Source organism: Mycteria americana, chromosome 1 (assembly GCF_035582795.1).
Source record: "Mycteria americana isolate JAX WOST 10 ecotype Jacksonville Zoo and Gardens chromosome 1, USCA_MyAme_1.0, whole genome shotgun sequence".
Classification (NCBI taxonomy): Eukaryota; Metazoa; Chordata; class Aves; order Ciconiiformes; family Ciconiidae; genus Mycteria; species Mycteria americana.
Genome location: NC_134365.1, coordinates 161115461 through 161132797, shown reverse-complemented (window position 1 = coordinate 161132797; position 17337 = coordinate 161115461). Strand labels below are relative to the sequence as shown.

The 17337-nt window shown below is 43.5% G+C and overlaps 1 protein-coding gene across 2 annotated transcripts in view; it reads left to right on the top strand.

The window, feature by feature from the left end:
- The first annotated feature begins 12041 nt into the window (after positions 1–12041).
- The window catches only part of TPP2 (tripeptidyl peptidase 2), a 60682-nt gene continuing 55386 nt past the window's right edge, over positions 12042–17337 (top strand). For both annotated transcript variants that reach the window (XM_075526234.1, XM_075526232.1), the window contains exon 1: positions 12042–12275. In XM_075526234.1, the coding sequence (XP_075382349.1) occupies positions 12114–12275 (162 nt within the window). In that variant the 5' untranslated portion in view covers positions 12042–12113. The remainder of the gene's footprint in view (positions 12276–17337) is intronic.

The window sequence follows — 17337 nt, the reverse complement described above, 5'->3', positions numbered from 1 at the left end:
CACAGAAAAACTGCTTAATTTTTAGTGGATGTCCACATTTTTTCACCTGACCTTACAAACAGTGGAGAGATTATTAAATGTATGATCTACTTCTCAGTTACTCTGTTCTCAGTTGGTTTATAAGGTGAAGACTTGGTTTCATACGTTCTATTTTTCACTTAAGCTTTCAGTCTTTGTCTTTTAGTATAAGAGCTGTAGAGCTGTAAGTAGGGCTGTACTCTGAACCATGGGGGCCAACAGGCAAGCTAAGCCTGGCCTATCTCAAATTCAGGATATTCTTCATCACACCATTAAGAGACATGAACAACTTTTAGTTCTGAATGTTTGCTGCCCTCAAGAGGAGAACTTTAACAAATACCTAATCCATGACATTACTCTATTAAAAGCAATGACTGAGGGATGTTGGTTTTGTTTTGCAAACCAAAAACACATCCCAGTCATTATATCTCCAGCTGACTATGTCTTTAAAGAGTTTGCAGAGTCTGAAACACTTAGCTTTAGAGTTATTCATATTTTTAAATCAGACAAAAAGAAAAACCATATACTAGGTAACTGTCACCCCACCACCAACAACATAAGGTTTCAATTGGAGATTAAGTGTGTATTTGGAAGACAGATCCATGTAAGGTTACTAAATAGACAAGCTTCAGCCGGTTCAGGAAGTCCCCTGAGCTGAAAATAGTAGAAGTTTAGGAAATTACTCACAAATACCATTTATGTTTGCCCAGATCTTACTCCTCCCTTGGTGTCTGCTAATGGGCTTCACTAGGAGACAGGATACTGGATCAGATGGACCCATCAGCCACTCTTAGGTTCTGAAATATAGTCTTCAAGTATTGGTTAAGTAATGTAGGAAATGCCTCTGAGGAGCCCAGTGCCCTCGTTATTTCCTGGAAGGAGCTCTGCAGCTCTTCAAAAAAGGTATTTCCTGGAAGCAGTCAAAAACTTTCCAGGAGATTCTCAGTGGTTTGTTCTTTTAGCAAAACTCTACCAATGAATTTACAATTTTCTTTGACATTCCTGTTTAGCCACATCTTTGTCTTTCTGGGAAAATTGAAGAGTAATAAAAAAATGGAATTAGGGAGCAACTTAAGAAAAACAAACAAAAAAAGAAATAGTTTGAGTATTTAAGCTCAAAAACAATCTAAATAGTTTCAGATATCATTCAAGCCTTCCTTTGTGAAATACTTTCCTTAGTTGCTAGATGTTCTTTTAGCCTTGTGCTGCTCAAGAAATTATGTTAAAGGCTCATATGCTGTATACAGTTACCACAGAGAGTGTGCCTGTGACACTGTTTAGCTGATGGGGATCTCAACAGAAAATGTTGCACCAGATGTCTGCACCTGCATATAAACCACTGGAGGTTGAGACAACAGTACCATAAAAGCCAAGAACAGCATAGGTTATGCTGTCCTTTGTCACCCACTGGAAAACAGAAGGCCATTACCTTGTACAGGACCTTGTAATTTTCTCCTGTGCTTCCTTTGCTCTTGCCAGTCCAGGTTGTCACATAACTGTCTCTGTGACCCTGAAGAGACACAAATATCCCTGCTGTTTGAATAGTCATTAAAAAAAAAATAGATAAATTACTTACAAGATGTAAAAAGCTGCTACATGGTGTAACTAGTTTGTATGAAGTTTGAAGCTGCCTCTGTTTTAAAACGGAGGTAAACCTTCACTGAGTATTTGTGCCACTGCATGGTGCGCAACAACAAAGATTTAAGTAAGGGATATGGACATCACTGTCTTCAAGGAAAGAGCTGCTCCTGTTTGGAGAGATTTCTCACAAAAGACACCCCTTACATTAAAGTAAATTCACAGTTAACTTCTCTTACCTTAATGCAGATTTCTCTTTTTTTTTCCTTCAGGACAAGCTGGTACTTAAAGCACATTCCTTAATCCTGACTACTGGAATCCAACAGCTGCTGCCCATTTTCTATTCATGTAAGCCAAAGAATGATACTTGGTGTTCAGATTTGTCCCTTAGAGACAAGAACTAGAACTTTAGAGCTCAGATCATGTCTCCATTTTAGTTCAGGCTCATCAATAATAAAAAGCATTGCCAAATGATGTTGTAAAAGTGGTTACAGGAAAATATGGAAATATTCCTAGTTGGCTTATTGTTTAGTTTCAAACTAAGAAAATATAGTTTCAAACGCATTGTATATTTACTTCTAAATGAACAAAACATTTCTTAGACAGAAGCTCCTGAGTTCCATTATAGGGAATATGTATATATTTCATATATGTATGCAGATACATGATACATTTTTCAGCCTTTCTAAGGTGGGGCTTTAGAGTTTAAGCAGATATAGGAAATCTTCAGAAACACCTTGTAAGGATGTATGATTTACATTCCATCATACATGGGTCAGGGCAATCCCAAGCACAAATACAGCCTGGATGGAGAATGGATTGAGAGCAGCCCAGAGGAGAAGGGCTTGGGGGTGTTGGTTGATGAGAAGCTCAACATGACCTGGCAATGTGCGCTTGCAGCCCAGAAGGCCAACTGTATCCTGGGCTGCATCAGAAGAGTGGCCAGCAGGTCGAGGGAGGTGATTCTGCCACTCTGCTCTGCTCTCGTGAGACCCCACCTGAAGTCTGCGTCCAGCTCTGGGGCCCCCAACATAATAAGGACATGGACCTGTTGGAGTGAGTCCAGAGAAGGGCCATGAAGATGATCAGAGGGTTGGAGCAGCTCTCCTATGAAGACAGGCTGAGAGAGTTGGGGTTGTTCAGCCTGGAGAAGAGAAGGCTCCGGGGAGACCTTATAGCAGCCTTCCAGTACCTGAAGGGGGCCTACAAGAAAGCTGGAGAGGGACTTTTTACAAGGGCATGTAGTGATAGGACAAGGGGTAATGGCTTTAAACTGAAAGAGGGTAGATTTAGACCAGATATAAGGAAGAAATTCTTCACTGTGAGGGTGGTGAGGCCCTGGAACAGGTTGCCCAGAGAAGCTGTGGATGCCCCATCCCTGGAAGTGTTCAAGGACAGGCTGGACGGGGCTTTGAGCAACCTGATCTAGTGGAAGGCGTCCCTGCCCATGGCAGGGGAGTTGGAACTAGATGATCTTCAAGGATGAATTGCGGTACTTAAATCTGTAATAGTGTGTGCTGGTTTTGGCTGGGGTAGAGTTAATTTTCTTCACAGTAGCTGGTATGGGGCTATGTTTTGGATTTGTGCTGGAAACAGTGTTGATAACACAGGGATGTTTTAGTTATTGCTGAGCAGTGCTTGCACAGAGTCAAGGCCTTTTCTGCTTCTCACCCCACCCCACCAGCGAGCAGGCTGGGGGTGCACAAGAGGTTGAGAGGGGACACAGCCGGGACAGCTGACCCCAGCTGACCAAAGGGCTATTCCATACCATATGGCATCATGCTCAGTATATAAAGCTGGGGAAGAAGAAGGAAGGGGGGGACGTTCAGAGTGATGGCATTTGTCTTCCCAAGTAACCATTACACGTGATGGAGCCCTGCTTTCCTGGAGATGGCTGAACACCTGCCTGCCCATGGGAAGCAGTGAATGAATTCCTTGTTTTGCTTTGCTTGTGTGCGTGGCTTTTGCTTTACCTATTAAACTGTCTTCATCTCAACCCACGGATTTTCTCTCTTTTACCCTTCTGATTCTCTTCCCCATCCCAGCAGGGGGAAAAGAGCGAGTGACTGCGTGATGCTTAGTTGTGGGGTGGGGTTAAACCACAACATTGTGTAACTTGCACAAGAGCACTTGCATTCACAAATTTAAAAAGAAACAAAGCTGTGGTGTCTTACAAAATGTAACTAATTAAAAGCCTAAAAACCCCAAAGTGACTTTCATGTAACAGCATAAACACTGTTGCAATGCTGACTGCTTTGGCAATCACTCTATTAATCCAGTATTACTGTGATTGCAGAAATTTAATACAACAAAAATCAGTGTGAAACTACATGGAGGAAGAAGGTGACACCTGTGTCAAAACCAATTTTGGTCATTTCCATGCATTGTCTCATAGATTGTTCTCCTGCACTCACACGTTAACCTGCAGCAAGATGTGTGTGTCCCAGTGGTCTGGCTAATTTCACTTATACATGACACAGGGGACAAGGGACATCAGCTCTCAACTCCTAACTAAACCTCTTGGATTCTTCTTGCTGACAATGGGTTTTAGACATAGGTCTAATTCACTTTGTGAGTTAGTTACTATGGCATGAACTTTTGCCTCAGAATCTTGCTTAAAGAATCCTCCTCCATAAACTTTTGGGAAGGTTGCTACCCACGGTCTGTATCCTCATTTGGGCATCTTTTTGACTACAACCTTGCTGCCATCCTCCCGTTATCAGACTTCAAGTCTTCTGCTTAAGCGTCATCATGCTGTGGCCCCATCAGAGCTCAGGCCTTCTGGTCTTGCTGTAAACAACGTATTCTTTGATGTTCACCCCTTTGACTGACGTTAACGATGTCCTTGGTTATCAGTGTATGACGTTCTTCAACCTTTGCTTGGTATTGTTTCTTCTGGTGCTTTTACATACTTACATTTCCATCCGTAATTCATTCTACTCATCTTTGTACTTCTATTACAAATCTCTGCACGTTATGCAAGGCCAAATCTGGGAAAAAGGCTCAATTCTATTTCAAGCTTCAGAGAAACCTGAAAAATGAAACTGCATGCTCAGCTCTAGAAATAGCAAGTATATATTTATATTCAGCAATTTCTTTGCTCATTTCTGCAGCATAGTTAAAGAAGACCCCACAGGCCTTCTTGCATCTGTCCTCCGCTGATGGAGGCATGGCTGTCTCAGTTTCATTCATGTCGTTAAACAGAACATATTACCTTGGCTTTGAATGCTCTCCAGCTAAAAAACAGATCATGGAGGCCACATTTGCTGTATCCTCATCATTCTGTGTTATACCATTGCAAACCTCAGCTGTAAGTTAATGAGAGAATTACATTCTCATTCCTTTAAATGTCTGTCTCATCTCCCCCATGTGGGGCAAAAAATGCATATCTAATTTTCTTAGGAAAGATAAGTTTCTAGAAAGTCATTCTGCAATTGGAACACAACCTCCAATGATTCGGGTGATTCTGAATTAGGAATTCAGAGAAGGAATGCTTCCTACAGGGTCAACTGTCAGCTGTGTTGAGGGCCTGTGGTGGCCCTCAAGGCTCTTATGACTGGGGATATATAAGAGCCCAATATGCTCTGAGCAGGTGCTTTGAGATATTCCACATGAGGAGGGCTTCATGTTTAATACCAAATTTCCTTATTTGTAGATATTTGATGTTACATAGGATTTTGATTTAGCAGAGTGATACAGCAATGTACTAAAATCACAGGTGCAATATAGCAATTGCAATACACAGTTGGATCACCACACAAACCTGATTGCCATTACCAGTCCCTGTATGCTCACCGTTACGACACTGGGCATCCCAGTCTCCACGGAGGAATATGTGAGTTGAAACCAGCTCAAGTCAGTTGCTCTCTTCAAAGTTCATTTTCTTGGTTGTTCAGCTTTTATACTTTTAGGTTTGGCTGAGTCGCCTACACACTTCTCCACCCATGCTGTTTCTCTCCCCTAATTATCTCAGGCAAGGCTGTTTACACAACTCAAAACCCCACTGGTACAGCTGGATATCTAAAACAAAGGTCACCCTCAACACCCTTTGTGCTGAGATAAGTTCAGCTTGCCTTATGATAATTGGTGGCCATTCCTTATATTCTGCCCTGAGCTCATCATTCTTGCCCATTTCCTCTGAGCCTTCTTTCATTGTAGGCGTTTGTTGTCACAGGGTGTGATTCTCTTCTTTATTTCTTTTTATACCCAAAAAAGCAAACTTGAAAAACATTTGTTAGTTACACTGAAGATAAAAAGTGAGCAGGGCATTTGGTTTTGTGCCTCTATTCTCAAGGAAATATGTTTTTAAAAAGCAACCCTAGTAATACGACAAGGTGACCCGCCTAGTGGATGAGGGGAAGGCTGTGGATGTTGTCTATCTAGACTTCAGTAAAGCCTTTGACAGGGTTTCCCACAGCATTCTCCTGGAGAAACTGGCTGCTCATGGCTTGGACGGGTGTACTCTTCGCTGGGTAAAGAACTGGCTGGACGGCCGGGCCCAAAGGGTGGTGGTGAATGGAGTTTACTCCAGTTGGCAGCCGGTCACAAGCGGTGTTCCCCAGGGCTCTGTGTTGGGGCCAGTTCTGTTTCATATGTTTATCAATGATCTGGACGAAGGGATCGAGTGCACCCTCAGTAAGTTTGCAGAGGACACCAAGTTGTGTGGGAGTGTTGATCTGCTTGAGGGGAGAAAGGCTCTGCAGAGGGACCTGGACAGGCTGGATCGATGGGCCAAGGCCAATTGTATGAGGTTTAACAAGGCCAAGTGCTGGGTCCTGCACTTGGGTCACAGCAACCCCATGCAACGCTACAGGCTTGGGGAAGAGTGGCTGGAAAGCTGCCAGGCAGAGAAGGACCTGGGGGTGTTGGTTGACAGCCACTGAATATGAGCCAGCAGTGTGCCCAGATGGCCAAGAAAGCCAATGGCATCCTGGCTTGTATCAAAAATAGCGTGGCCAGCAGGAGTAGGGAAGTGATCGTGCCCCTGTGCTCAGCACTGGTGAGGCCGCACCTCAAATCCTGTGTTCAGTTTTGGGCCCCTCACTACAAGAGAGACATTGAGGTGCTGGAGCGTGTCCAGAGAAGGGCAACGAAGCTGGTGAAGGGTCTGGAGCACAAGTCTGATGAGGAGCGGCTGAGGGAACTGGGGTGGTTTAGCCTAGAGAAAAGGAGGCTGAGGGGAGACCTTATTGCTCTCTACAACTACCTGACAGGAGGTTGTAGCGAGGTGGGGGTCGGTCTCTTCTCCCAGGTAACAAGTGATAGGACGAGAGGAAATGGCCTCAAGTTGCGCCAGGGGAGGTTTAGACTGGATATTAGGAAATTTTACTTCACTGAAAGGGTTATCAAGCATTGGAACAGGCTGCCCAGGGAAGTGGTTGAGTCGCCATCCCTGGAGGTATTTAAAAGACGTTTGGATGAGGTGCTTAGGGACATGGTGTAGTGGTGGTCTTGGTAGTGCTAGGTTTACGGTTGGACTCGATGATCTTAAAGGTCTTTTCCAACCTATACAATTCTGTGATTCTGTGATTCTGTAATAATTTTGCCACAGAAGACCACTAGATGTTTGACGTTCAGCTGGTACTGAACTTCAGCTGCAGCTTTTTGCTGAGGCCAGTGTCTTTGCTAAATGAACCCTACCTTCTTAAATTTTCAGGACTAATCAGTTCTTTCAGTAGCATTATCGAGAAGGTGTTTAAAGCAATATACGAACAGCTCTCCATATGGATATTATTTCAGACAATTTTAAACAATTTTGTAAATGACAATATAGCCTAGAACCATTAGCTGGGCCTCAAGAGTCTGTGACAGAGAACAATAAGAATTCATTAATTGTAGCTTCTTCTAACTCTGACCGGCATATTTGAAATACATTATGTTGGGACAGTAACAGCCAGCTGTTGCTGACTAACGATCTCATCATTTCATGTGTATACAATGATCTTCTTATTTTATATTTATCAGGGGACAAACATGGCAAACTGACCCAACCAGGTAAATAACTTCACGAAGACAAAGCTGAGGATACATTGTCCAGGAAGGAGGATTTGTTATCAAAACTAAAAGATGGGTATGTGTTTTTCTCTCTATGAAGAAAGAGTGTCAAAGTGCTCACTGCATAGATACCTTTGTCCATGCTGAACTGTTCTGTACTAATCAAAGAAAAAAGTACTGGGGTTGAACCTTCTCTGAAAATCTTTATGAAACAGAACCACCAAAAAACTTACACGGGCTTGTAGCTACCCAGGCACTTTGTGGAAGTCTCAGTACAGGGCCTGGTAAACAAAATCTAAACCCTGTAAACCCAGCTTCCCTGTCAGAGCGTGCTGCGGACCATGTGCACTGGCCAGGGCTCCCCATGCAGCACCATAGTCCCATGGCCTGGTGTTTAACCAGGGAGTGCCATGCTGTGAGGGACCATCTCCACTCTGCATCAGCACAAGCATGACAGAGGTGGCACAGGAACCTGTCTGTCTCAGGCAAATGCTCCCACCTGCTTTCGTGGGATAGTTTTGAGCCAGCTTTATTCCTTGATTTGCTCCACCATGAAGCCACATCAGCACAAGTGACTGGGGAAGCAAAAGAACAATAGTGAATGGCCAAGGATGAGGCTGGGAGGGAGTGGGAAACTGTTCCTTCTGGAGGACTTGTGTTGATTTACACTTACATGGGAATAACGAGAGCCAGTGTGAAGGGAAGGGAGACAAAAGGCAATGGCAGGAATCAAGTACATCTTGACGTCCACCTCATTCAAGGATCAACTATCCCCATCATAACCTAGAAGTTAAATACCGATGCTAACCCTCTTTCATAAAGTGGGAATGAGGAGGCATCTCTACTGAACACCTCGGTAATTAATGAACTCACTCAGAAGACTGAAGTGCCTCCCTTGCCTAATGTGATTTGATCAAACACCTCCTCTCCCGGTCTAACTGGTAGGCTCATTCCTCCTCTCAACATGTAACTGAGGCAGGGTTGAAAGAAGACATGAGTGGGTGAAATCTGTAACATGGTGACTAAGGTAATTGCTTGCAACTGAAATGTAAAGAGTTCTTGTGCTCAACTCCAACCGATACTTTGCATATAATAATTCAGTGTTAATCAGAGAAAGAATGAAAACCCCAGTACTTCTCCATCCATGTCAATACCTGCACGAGTAAGATATTAGGTCATGTTGTCTCCTGTTCACTTTGGGATGCTTCCATCCAAAACAGAAACGCCTGACTCAGAGAGAACCCTGCAGCAGTTAGAGCATTTAGTTTGCAGAAAGATGCAAGCTCAGACAGAAAAGAGATTTGAATCCCAGCATCTGACTTCTGGGTGTAAAATCGGGCAGAAGAGGCAGCAAGCATCGTCAGCCTTCTTATGTGAAGTGCGTTAGGGCTGCACATGAAATCAAAGGGGATCGTTGGCTCGGCTCTGCATCCTGACAGGCCTCACACATGAGCAAGGTGGGGAATTGCACAGTGCTGTCAAGACTTAAGCAGCTTTGCTGGTTCTCAGAAGCAGACCTAGAAGCACATCCATATTGGGAGTATTCAGAGCTGAATCTGGATGGAGCATTACATGCCCATGGAAATCTAGCCACCTCTAGACATTTAGATGTTGCCAGGCCTAAAACCTGTTTCACAGTAGAGGAATGATCGTTAGGGAAAATGAGCCGTGCCAGTTTTCGACACTTTCAAAGGGATCTGCAAATCATGTGCACCTTTGAAAATCAGAGTCCTGGGACGTGGCAGCAGTTGCTTACTCTTTCACCTTGGCTCAGTGCCCAGATTTGGATAGAAACAGCTGAAATGGTTCCTAATATGGAGATGCGAATCTATTTAACACAGCAAACCCAGATGAACTGCTTTACAAACTTAGATCCCAAGAGAGGGTAAATCATTACTGTAATGACCAAACCATATTGTCTCAAGAAGTTTTGTGACAAACTCTTCCTCTGAGTTTTCAACATGGCAACTTTACTTTTGCCTTTGCTTTTGTGAAACAGCAACAGTATTACTCAGAGCAAAATAAACTAGCTTTATTTTGCTGGATTTATTACAATCTAGAAACTTAGATAGAGGAAGGGGAATCAATGTTGAGTGTGCACATTATCATTATAAAATAAATATATTGCAGAATTATTGTAACAAGCTCTATAAGCAAACTAAACATCAGAAACCTGAGAAGCTCAGAATTAAATGTAGAATTCTAAAAATCTCAATATGTTCAGATCTGCAAAGGCTCAGTAAGATGCACAACCTTAACCTTAACGCTGTGTCCTAGCACAGTAATTGTACTCATACAGTTAATACAATACGGTTATGTTTTAAAGATTGTAATCGAAATTAGGTTTCCTTTCTTCTCTGATGGTATTCTTTTAAAGTCTGTTAAAAGATGTTTGGCACACCTTCCTCAAATCCTGATTTTTCCTGCAGAACCTGCCCTGCTACTTGGCAGTGCACATGACCGAGTTGTACATATCTGTACAATTAATGTACCTGCTAATTAGATGAGTTGTTTGTGGTATAACTCTTTAAGACCAAAGCAACAGAACAGAGCAGAAATTTTCAGGGTTAGTACTAAATGTTTCCAAATTGTAACATACAGCTTGTTTATTGAATGGGATATGAAACATTTTGAGAATTTGATGTAGTTTAATGTCTCAAAATATACTAGGAATAGGATATATTGGCCTTCTGTTGATCTGAACATGCTGCCAGAAATACAAGCCTCTCCCATTGAAATCCATTAGCAATGACACACAAGAAGGAAAACTAAACTCAAACGGGCAGTGAATTAAACAAGTGAATAACCACCTTGTCAGAATAGTTCTCTCCCCTGAAATAAGATCAGTCAAGGTTTTATGTAATTCTAAAAAATGTGAATATGGCTGTCAGACACCAGCAGTATTCTAAGAAAGTCAAGCACATGGTATCTAGACATGAAAATGTAAAATTTTGAGTTATGATTGAAATCCAAAGAGGGAAGCAGATTGCGTGACACAGTAAGAACATATGGTACAGCTTTGACTTTTTTTTATAATACGTATTTTTAAGGCAGTACTCTTCAGGTTTATTTTAGTACTTTACTTACATAAAAATTCTGAAGATCTCTAAAGCCATTGCTGAGCAGGAAGACATTGCTGATGGTAGCCCACAGAATGGGGAAAATGCATAATGTACCACTATTTGCTAGCAAAATTCCCCACATTTCTGGCTAAGAAAGAACAAATGCCAGATTTAGTTCAATGAAGATTAATGTGTGACATTCAGTAATAATCTCATCAGACCCATGAAACAAAAAAATTACACAAATAGAAAAATTCTCAAAAGCCAAAATCCCCTTTGCTTTACAGTGAACGTGTTAATGTATACAGAAAAATTTCACCTTTTCCCCCCAATGTAACTCTCCGAACAGAAACTTGCCTGAAGAAAGAAAACTGATACGCAAGTAACCAACCAGTTTGTACTCTTATTGCCGGTTAAAATGGCTAAAAAGCCACGTGTCAGACACTGCAAATAAGACATATTTTTATCTAGTCCTCTGCATATTTGGTTTCACATACTCGACAGTTCAGCTTTCTTTGCAAGTTTATATATGACCATGAAGGCTAGAAATTAACTTTAAAACCCCTCTTCAAAGTTGAGATTTTCCCTTAACTACTTCACCCAAAATTTTATTTGGAGCTCGCCACAGCCTTTAGGTAGTCTTTATAGTTCTTCTCTTTGCTGAACAGTTGCACAGGCATTAAACTGCCGTGCAATCCATTACAAAAGCCGTGTCAACCCACAGTAATGGAGATACAGCGCTCCCGCAGGCACTGCAACGGTGTAACGTGTTTTTATCCCGGACAATGAATCAGCAAAAAAAAAAAAAAAAGAAAAAAAAATCAGAAGCAAATGCTTGCACATCGGTTTCCTTTCCGATTCGGAGGATTTCGCGCACCCCCGCGCTGCAGCACTGGCATGTCCCCTCAGTGGTGCCTCAGAGAGGGAGGCCACCCGCCACCGCCGTAGGCCGCGGCCCTGAGGCGGGGCGGGACCGACCCCCCGAGGAGGCCGCAGCCATCCCGCCCGCGGGGAAGCGGGGCCGGAAGGTCCCCCGGGGCGGCGACTGCGACAGGCGGCTCCCGCCCCTCCCAGCCGGCGGCCCCGCCGCCGCGGGACGTGGCTGCCTGCGGCCCTGCGCTCCGCTCCCGCCTGCCCCGCCCCGCGCGGCACGCCCTGCTCCCGCGGCCGCCCCTGGGGCCCGGCAGCCTGCCCCGGGTTCCGGCGCGTGGAGCACGCCGCTTCTCTGATTGGCTGCCTCCACCGCAGGCTCCGCCAGCTCCGGCGCGAGCGCCAGCCCACCGCGCGTCTGTATTGGTCGGTTTAGCCCCGGCGCTCTCGCGCCGCGGGCCGCGAGAGGGTGTGCCTCCCCGCGGATTGGTGGGGCGGCATAGCGCATGCGCCTCCCCGTGGCCTCGCCCATCCTCCCCCCGCAGCCGCCGCCGCCGGCCGCGCTCTGGTCTCGCGCGGCACCCTCCCGCCATGGCGGCCGCCGCGGAGGAGCCGTTCCCCTTCCACGGCCTCCTGCCCAAGAAGGAGACCGGTGCCGCCGCATTCCTCGCCCGCTTCCCCGACTTCGACGGGCGGGGGGTGCTACTGGCTGTGCTGGACACCGGCGTGGACCCGGGGGCGCCGGGCATGCAGGTAACGGGCGGTGGGGAGGAGCCGCCCCCGGCAGCGGCCCTGAGTCACGGCCGCGGGGAGCGGTGGCGGGCGGGCCCTCGGGGGCGGGGGGAGCACCCGGGCCCTGTCGGGCTGCCCCCGTGGCGTTGTGGCGGGCGGCGGCCGCGCTCCTGGGGGCACGGGGACGAGTGTGGGGCCGGGGCGTTCGTCCGAGAGCGGCCATGGCCCCCGGGCGGCCCGAGGCGTCGGCGAGAGCAGGGGAGGCCCCCGAAGGGCTCTCCTGGGGACTTGTCGTTTGTTTGTTTGTTTGCTTACGGTTCCCGCTGAGTATCCGTTCGCGTGAGCATGGGCTCTGGTGCGGGAGGGCGGAGGGATCCTGTCGACAGGGGCTCCGCACAGGTCACGCCGGGTGTTTGTGTAAGGATCCTCCTTTTAAGCCATTCACAGGCGGTCTGTGGTACTTAAATCTCTTTGGCTGTTTTCTTGCACGCAGAACTCACTATAAAAGAATACTTTGTGTTTTTGTTAAACCTTAGCATTACTTCAACAGTGGGTAGCTAGAGGCTACAAACAGCCGCTTAGATCTTTTACGTGGAAAGTGTATTTCTGGCAACGTTTGCGTACCTCTCTTTCTCACTGTATTTTTCGTGCGTTGTATCGCAATAACAATCTGTATCAAATTTGGTTCTGCCAGCTTTTTTTGGATCTGCTAGCTTTGTAGCTCAGATCGCAGAGGGATTGCCATTATGGTCTCGATCTCAGTTTTGTAAATTTCTGTGTGCGCGACTTCAATTTTGGCATTTCTCAGCACTTACTTATTTCTTTTAACTCTTGTCTCTTAACACTTCTTTATCGTGTAAGTTTCTGTGTGGCCTTTTATGTCACTACTGCTTCCAATTTCTTGTCAACATGTTTTCTCTGAGATGTGGCAAAGGAAGCCTTGAGAAATGATTCAGAGAGAGTTGTGTGCAACTTGCTGGGGTACTGTATCCTTTATCTTTTTAACTAACCAGCAACTGTGTTGGTTTCTGCCCTTTCTTTGGCACAGACACAGACTTCACTCCTAAGTGACCTAGTTCAGGGACCTAACCCTGGTAGACCTTTAGTTCAGTGTTCTGAAATTAATCCTTATGGGGTTCAGGTAAGTGAAAGGATGAGTGAAGAGGACAGGTAAGGTGGAAGGAGGAGGGACTGGACAGCTGTAACTTCAATTGATTTAAGCTGGAATGAAACTGGTGCTTTTGGCAAAAAGTTGTGGGTAAGTGGAATAGTAATTCAGAAGCTTAAAGAAAGCTAGCCAAAAAGCAAACAAGATAATACCATTGGCAGACCAGAAAGTAGTAAAGGACAATTAGGAGGATGTGAATATAAATGGGATGTGCATAGTACTGAAGTTTCACATATAAAAGCAAAAAACCTCTATCTCTAGAGGCTATAAATGAGGAGTGGTCAACCAAAAAAAAAAAAAAAGTGTGAGTTTATGGGCAGTAGAGGGAAGCTGTGCTCTGAGATAGGTAACCCAAGGCTCATTGAGGGATAATAAGGGATACTTATGAACCCTCATGATCTCAGTGTTGACCATATCAATTTTCTTGAACCTGTTTTCTTTACGTGGAGGATAAAATTTCAGGTAGTGAAGTAAAAGATTTGTAGAGAACTTTGGGGGCGGTGGGTAGCAGGAAATTCATCTTGCAATGAGTGAGAGTGAGTTTGCAGGGATGTTAGAGAAACATGTAAAGAAGCTGTGTGCTCTTTCCACACTGCCCAGTTAATACACCTGACTTAGGCTACTTGCTAAACTACAGAACAGGGAGGCATATTGCACAAGGTACAGGGGATTATAAAGGAGATGTAGGCAGCACACAGTCTGTAGAATAGCTTTGTGTTTTTTCAGCAAGAGGATGTCCTCACTTTGTGGAGTACTGGGCAGTTTACATTTTGCCTCCACTGAATAAGATGGTGTCCTGGGCGCAGACAGCGAGACAGCGTAGCTGTACTGCAACAAGTAGTTTCTAACCTTTGGACATTTTTTTTTTTTTAATGTCCCTGTCTTCTCTGCTGCTGCTTTTTCTTACTGTCAGTCTTACTGTCAGTCCTTGGCCTGGCATGGAGTTAGAACTATGAGAAATTAGTCTGTTGCTTACAGGGAAGAGAAGGCATTATATGTAGCAGGGTGAATAGGTATTACAACTTTGAGTTCAAGTTAATGTCAATAATGATTACAGGCCAAAATGAGCTACCCTGTTTCAAATATAGTGAGTTTTTTAGCCAAAACAAAACAGTTCATGTTTTGCTGCTCCCTAGTGTCTCATTCCTGGCTAGGGTTCCTTTGCTTGTTGATGTTTACAAACTTTGGTTTGTAAGCACTGATACCATAAATGTATGGCATACGATCGCTTGCTGATGGACAAAAAGATTTGGGGCCAGAGTATGACAGGGAAGTACCATTATGTTTATAGTCTTCCCTGGACGCTTGCTGCTATAGAGGGAATAGTTACTGGGCTTAACAAACCTTCTTAGATTTCATTTTTCTGTTGGTTGGCTTGCTTTGCCACACAAAATGTTAATCTAACTTGTACTTACTTTCCTTTTCTTTCTGAATCTTTTGTAGCCAGTGACCCCTAGGGAACTCTTTTCACCTCATCTTCCATTGCTTTACACTTCACCTGTTGATGCCAACTGTAAAGTTCAGTTTGTCTGCTTCTTTCATGCTGGTTTCTTCCCCTCTCAGCCCTCTTGGTAGAATCTATTTCCTATTCTTATCTGCTTGTTATTGGAGTCATGGCTTGTAATTCCTCATTAAGGCACAACAACTGATGAAATTTTAGGTGGGCAGATAAGGTATGTTTAATGGAGCATTGTGGTTGTGTATGTATAGTCTTTGTTCAACCCCACCCTGTCCTTTCCCTGTTGCTGTTGTCACTTCCTCTTATGTTTCACGATAGAGAAATCAGTTCATCAGCTTCTGGCAATTTTGCTTATTTTGTGAAGTGCCTGATGGAATTATTATTGACTAAAATTAGCTTGTGCTTTTATGAGATGACCTTTTAGCAGTAGCAGCTAGTTTGGTTTGACTTGCTTTTCAGCACTGAGTTAAAATAATTTTCAATTTTTTTTAATTTGTGATGATGATCAGCTGTCCCGTGACCAAAGTGCTGAAGAACTTGTTCATCTCTTGTTGCTGCAATAGCTGTCAGTTGGAATCAGTAACGTTGTATGGTCTGGCAAAAACATGCTCAAATGTATCTGGCTTTGCCTTTTAATTTGGGATTGTCACAGATACTGGTGCTCCTTTATTTCTATTATACTGATCAGCTGCTAGGATTGTGCAGATTATTTTTAATGTGCTCGATTTACTAATTTATTTGTTTTACAAAGTCAGAGCTAACATGAAAGTATGTTTTTCAAACTGAAATGTATAAACAACAAAATCATTTTAAGTTATAAACTAGTGGACTATTTTATTTGTTTTTTCAAATGACTGTAGGCAAACCATGATATTAAAGGTAGGATTGGGGATTTTGTTACAAATACACTATAAAATATTTTTAATTGTATAAAAGTTCTTCATTTTTTGAATTTTAATGTGAAAGGTACTAAAATGTACCTTCTGTCTGTAATAAATTCATTACTTCAGGATTTTTCTGTTCACACAAGGGAATTGATCAAGTTCACTTAATTTTTTTTTTGTAATTGTTATTATTATTTTTTCCTCCGAATTACAAGCCTTGAAAAGGAAAACCCAGTTGAACTCTGAGTTTCACTGTAGCATTACTACTGTTGGGCAGTATGCCAAACAACAGTTCGTGTCAGCCAAAGAAGCCATATCGGTTACTTGCACTAAATGACTGTGAATCTGTCTGGATTGCTGCCGTTAGTAATTGAACCATGGACCTTTGCACCTGAAATTCTGAGTTTCTTGTGTCTGACTGAAAGACTCTGATTTCTTGATTCTAATTGTACAAACTCACGTGCGTGTGTGGACCTGCTATTCAGCTAGGAGACGAAGAGCTGTATAGTGTAGGAGTTGCACATTGTCTTCCTGGCTAGGAAACAACTTTTAAAACTGCCCGAGCTCGCTATGGCATAAATCTGTGTTCTGGCCACCTGTTGCAGTATAACTTGTCTACTTCAAACAAGTCACCTTGGATTACGTTTTCATTCTTGTTTTCTTGTGCTTTGATCACTGAATCACTGATCGAATCACAAAGTGATTTGATCACTTTGATTAGAGGCACATGAAAAATGTCCGATTCTGATAATCCCAGGTTTGGTTTGCAGTTGCTTTATTACTGGAGCAGCTGTTGACTTTTCTGTGAGTGGAGACTGACATTTGAAGGCATTAATTACAAAAGCTAGAAAATTATATGGTTTTGAGTGCCTACACACTGTTGCCCAAGTAAATTTTCACTACTGTGTAACTGTTGTTCAGTACATGTTTTACCAGGTTAACATGCTTTAACAATTTTCTTAACTGAATGTGAATTTCTATGAACAGAGTAACAGTATTGGTTTCTGTAATGGAAGGTCTTCCTTAGCAAGCCTCTTCAAAAGCGGTATTTGTTACCTTCTGGGAAATGAAATGAATGCCCTTTTTATCGTTGCCATGGGTTTGGGATTTTTGGGATATGGTTTTTTTTTTTTCAGCTGTTTAAACCTGTTTTTATTTGGGGGGAAGGTTGCATGTTATTTTCCAGTTTGGGGGCTTTTTTTGTTGAGGTGTTTTTTGGGGTTTTGGTTTGGGGTTCGTGGTTGGGGTTTTTTGTGTTTTTGTTGTTGTTGGTTTTTTTTGTGGTTTTTTGTTTTTTTTAAACCATGAGACCATGATTTGAGACCTTGGAAGTATTTATCCTTATTTGTTGATGTGTGATAAAAGCTTGACCCTTGTTGTCTTTTTGGCAGCAACAGAGTGACTTTTATGAAACAGCTTAATTGTGTTGTTAACTTCCAGCAGCTGAATTCACAATTCCAGAGCATGATTTGGGCAAAACTACCTGCCATGTATGTTACGTCTAGCATCAAAATTATTGATAGAGAATAAAGGCAACAATACCAAATATTTAAATGGTAGAAAACAGCAAAT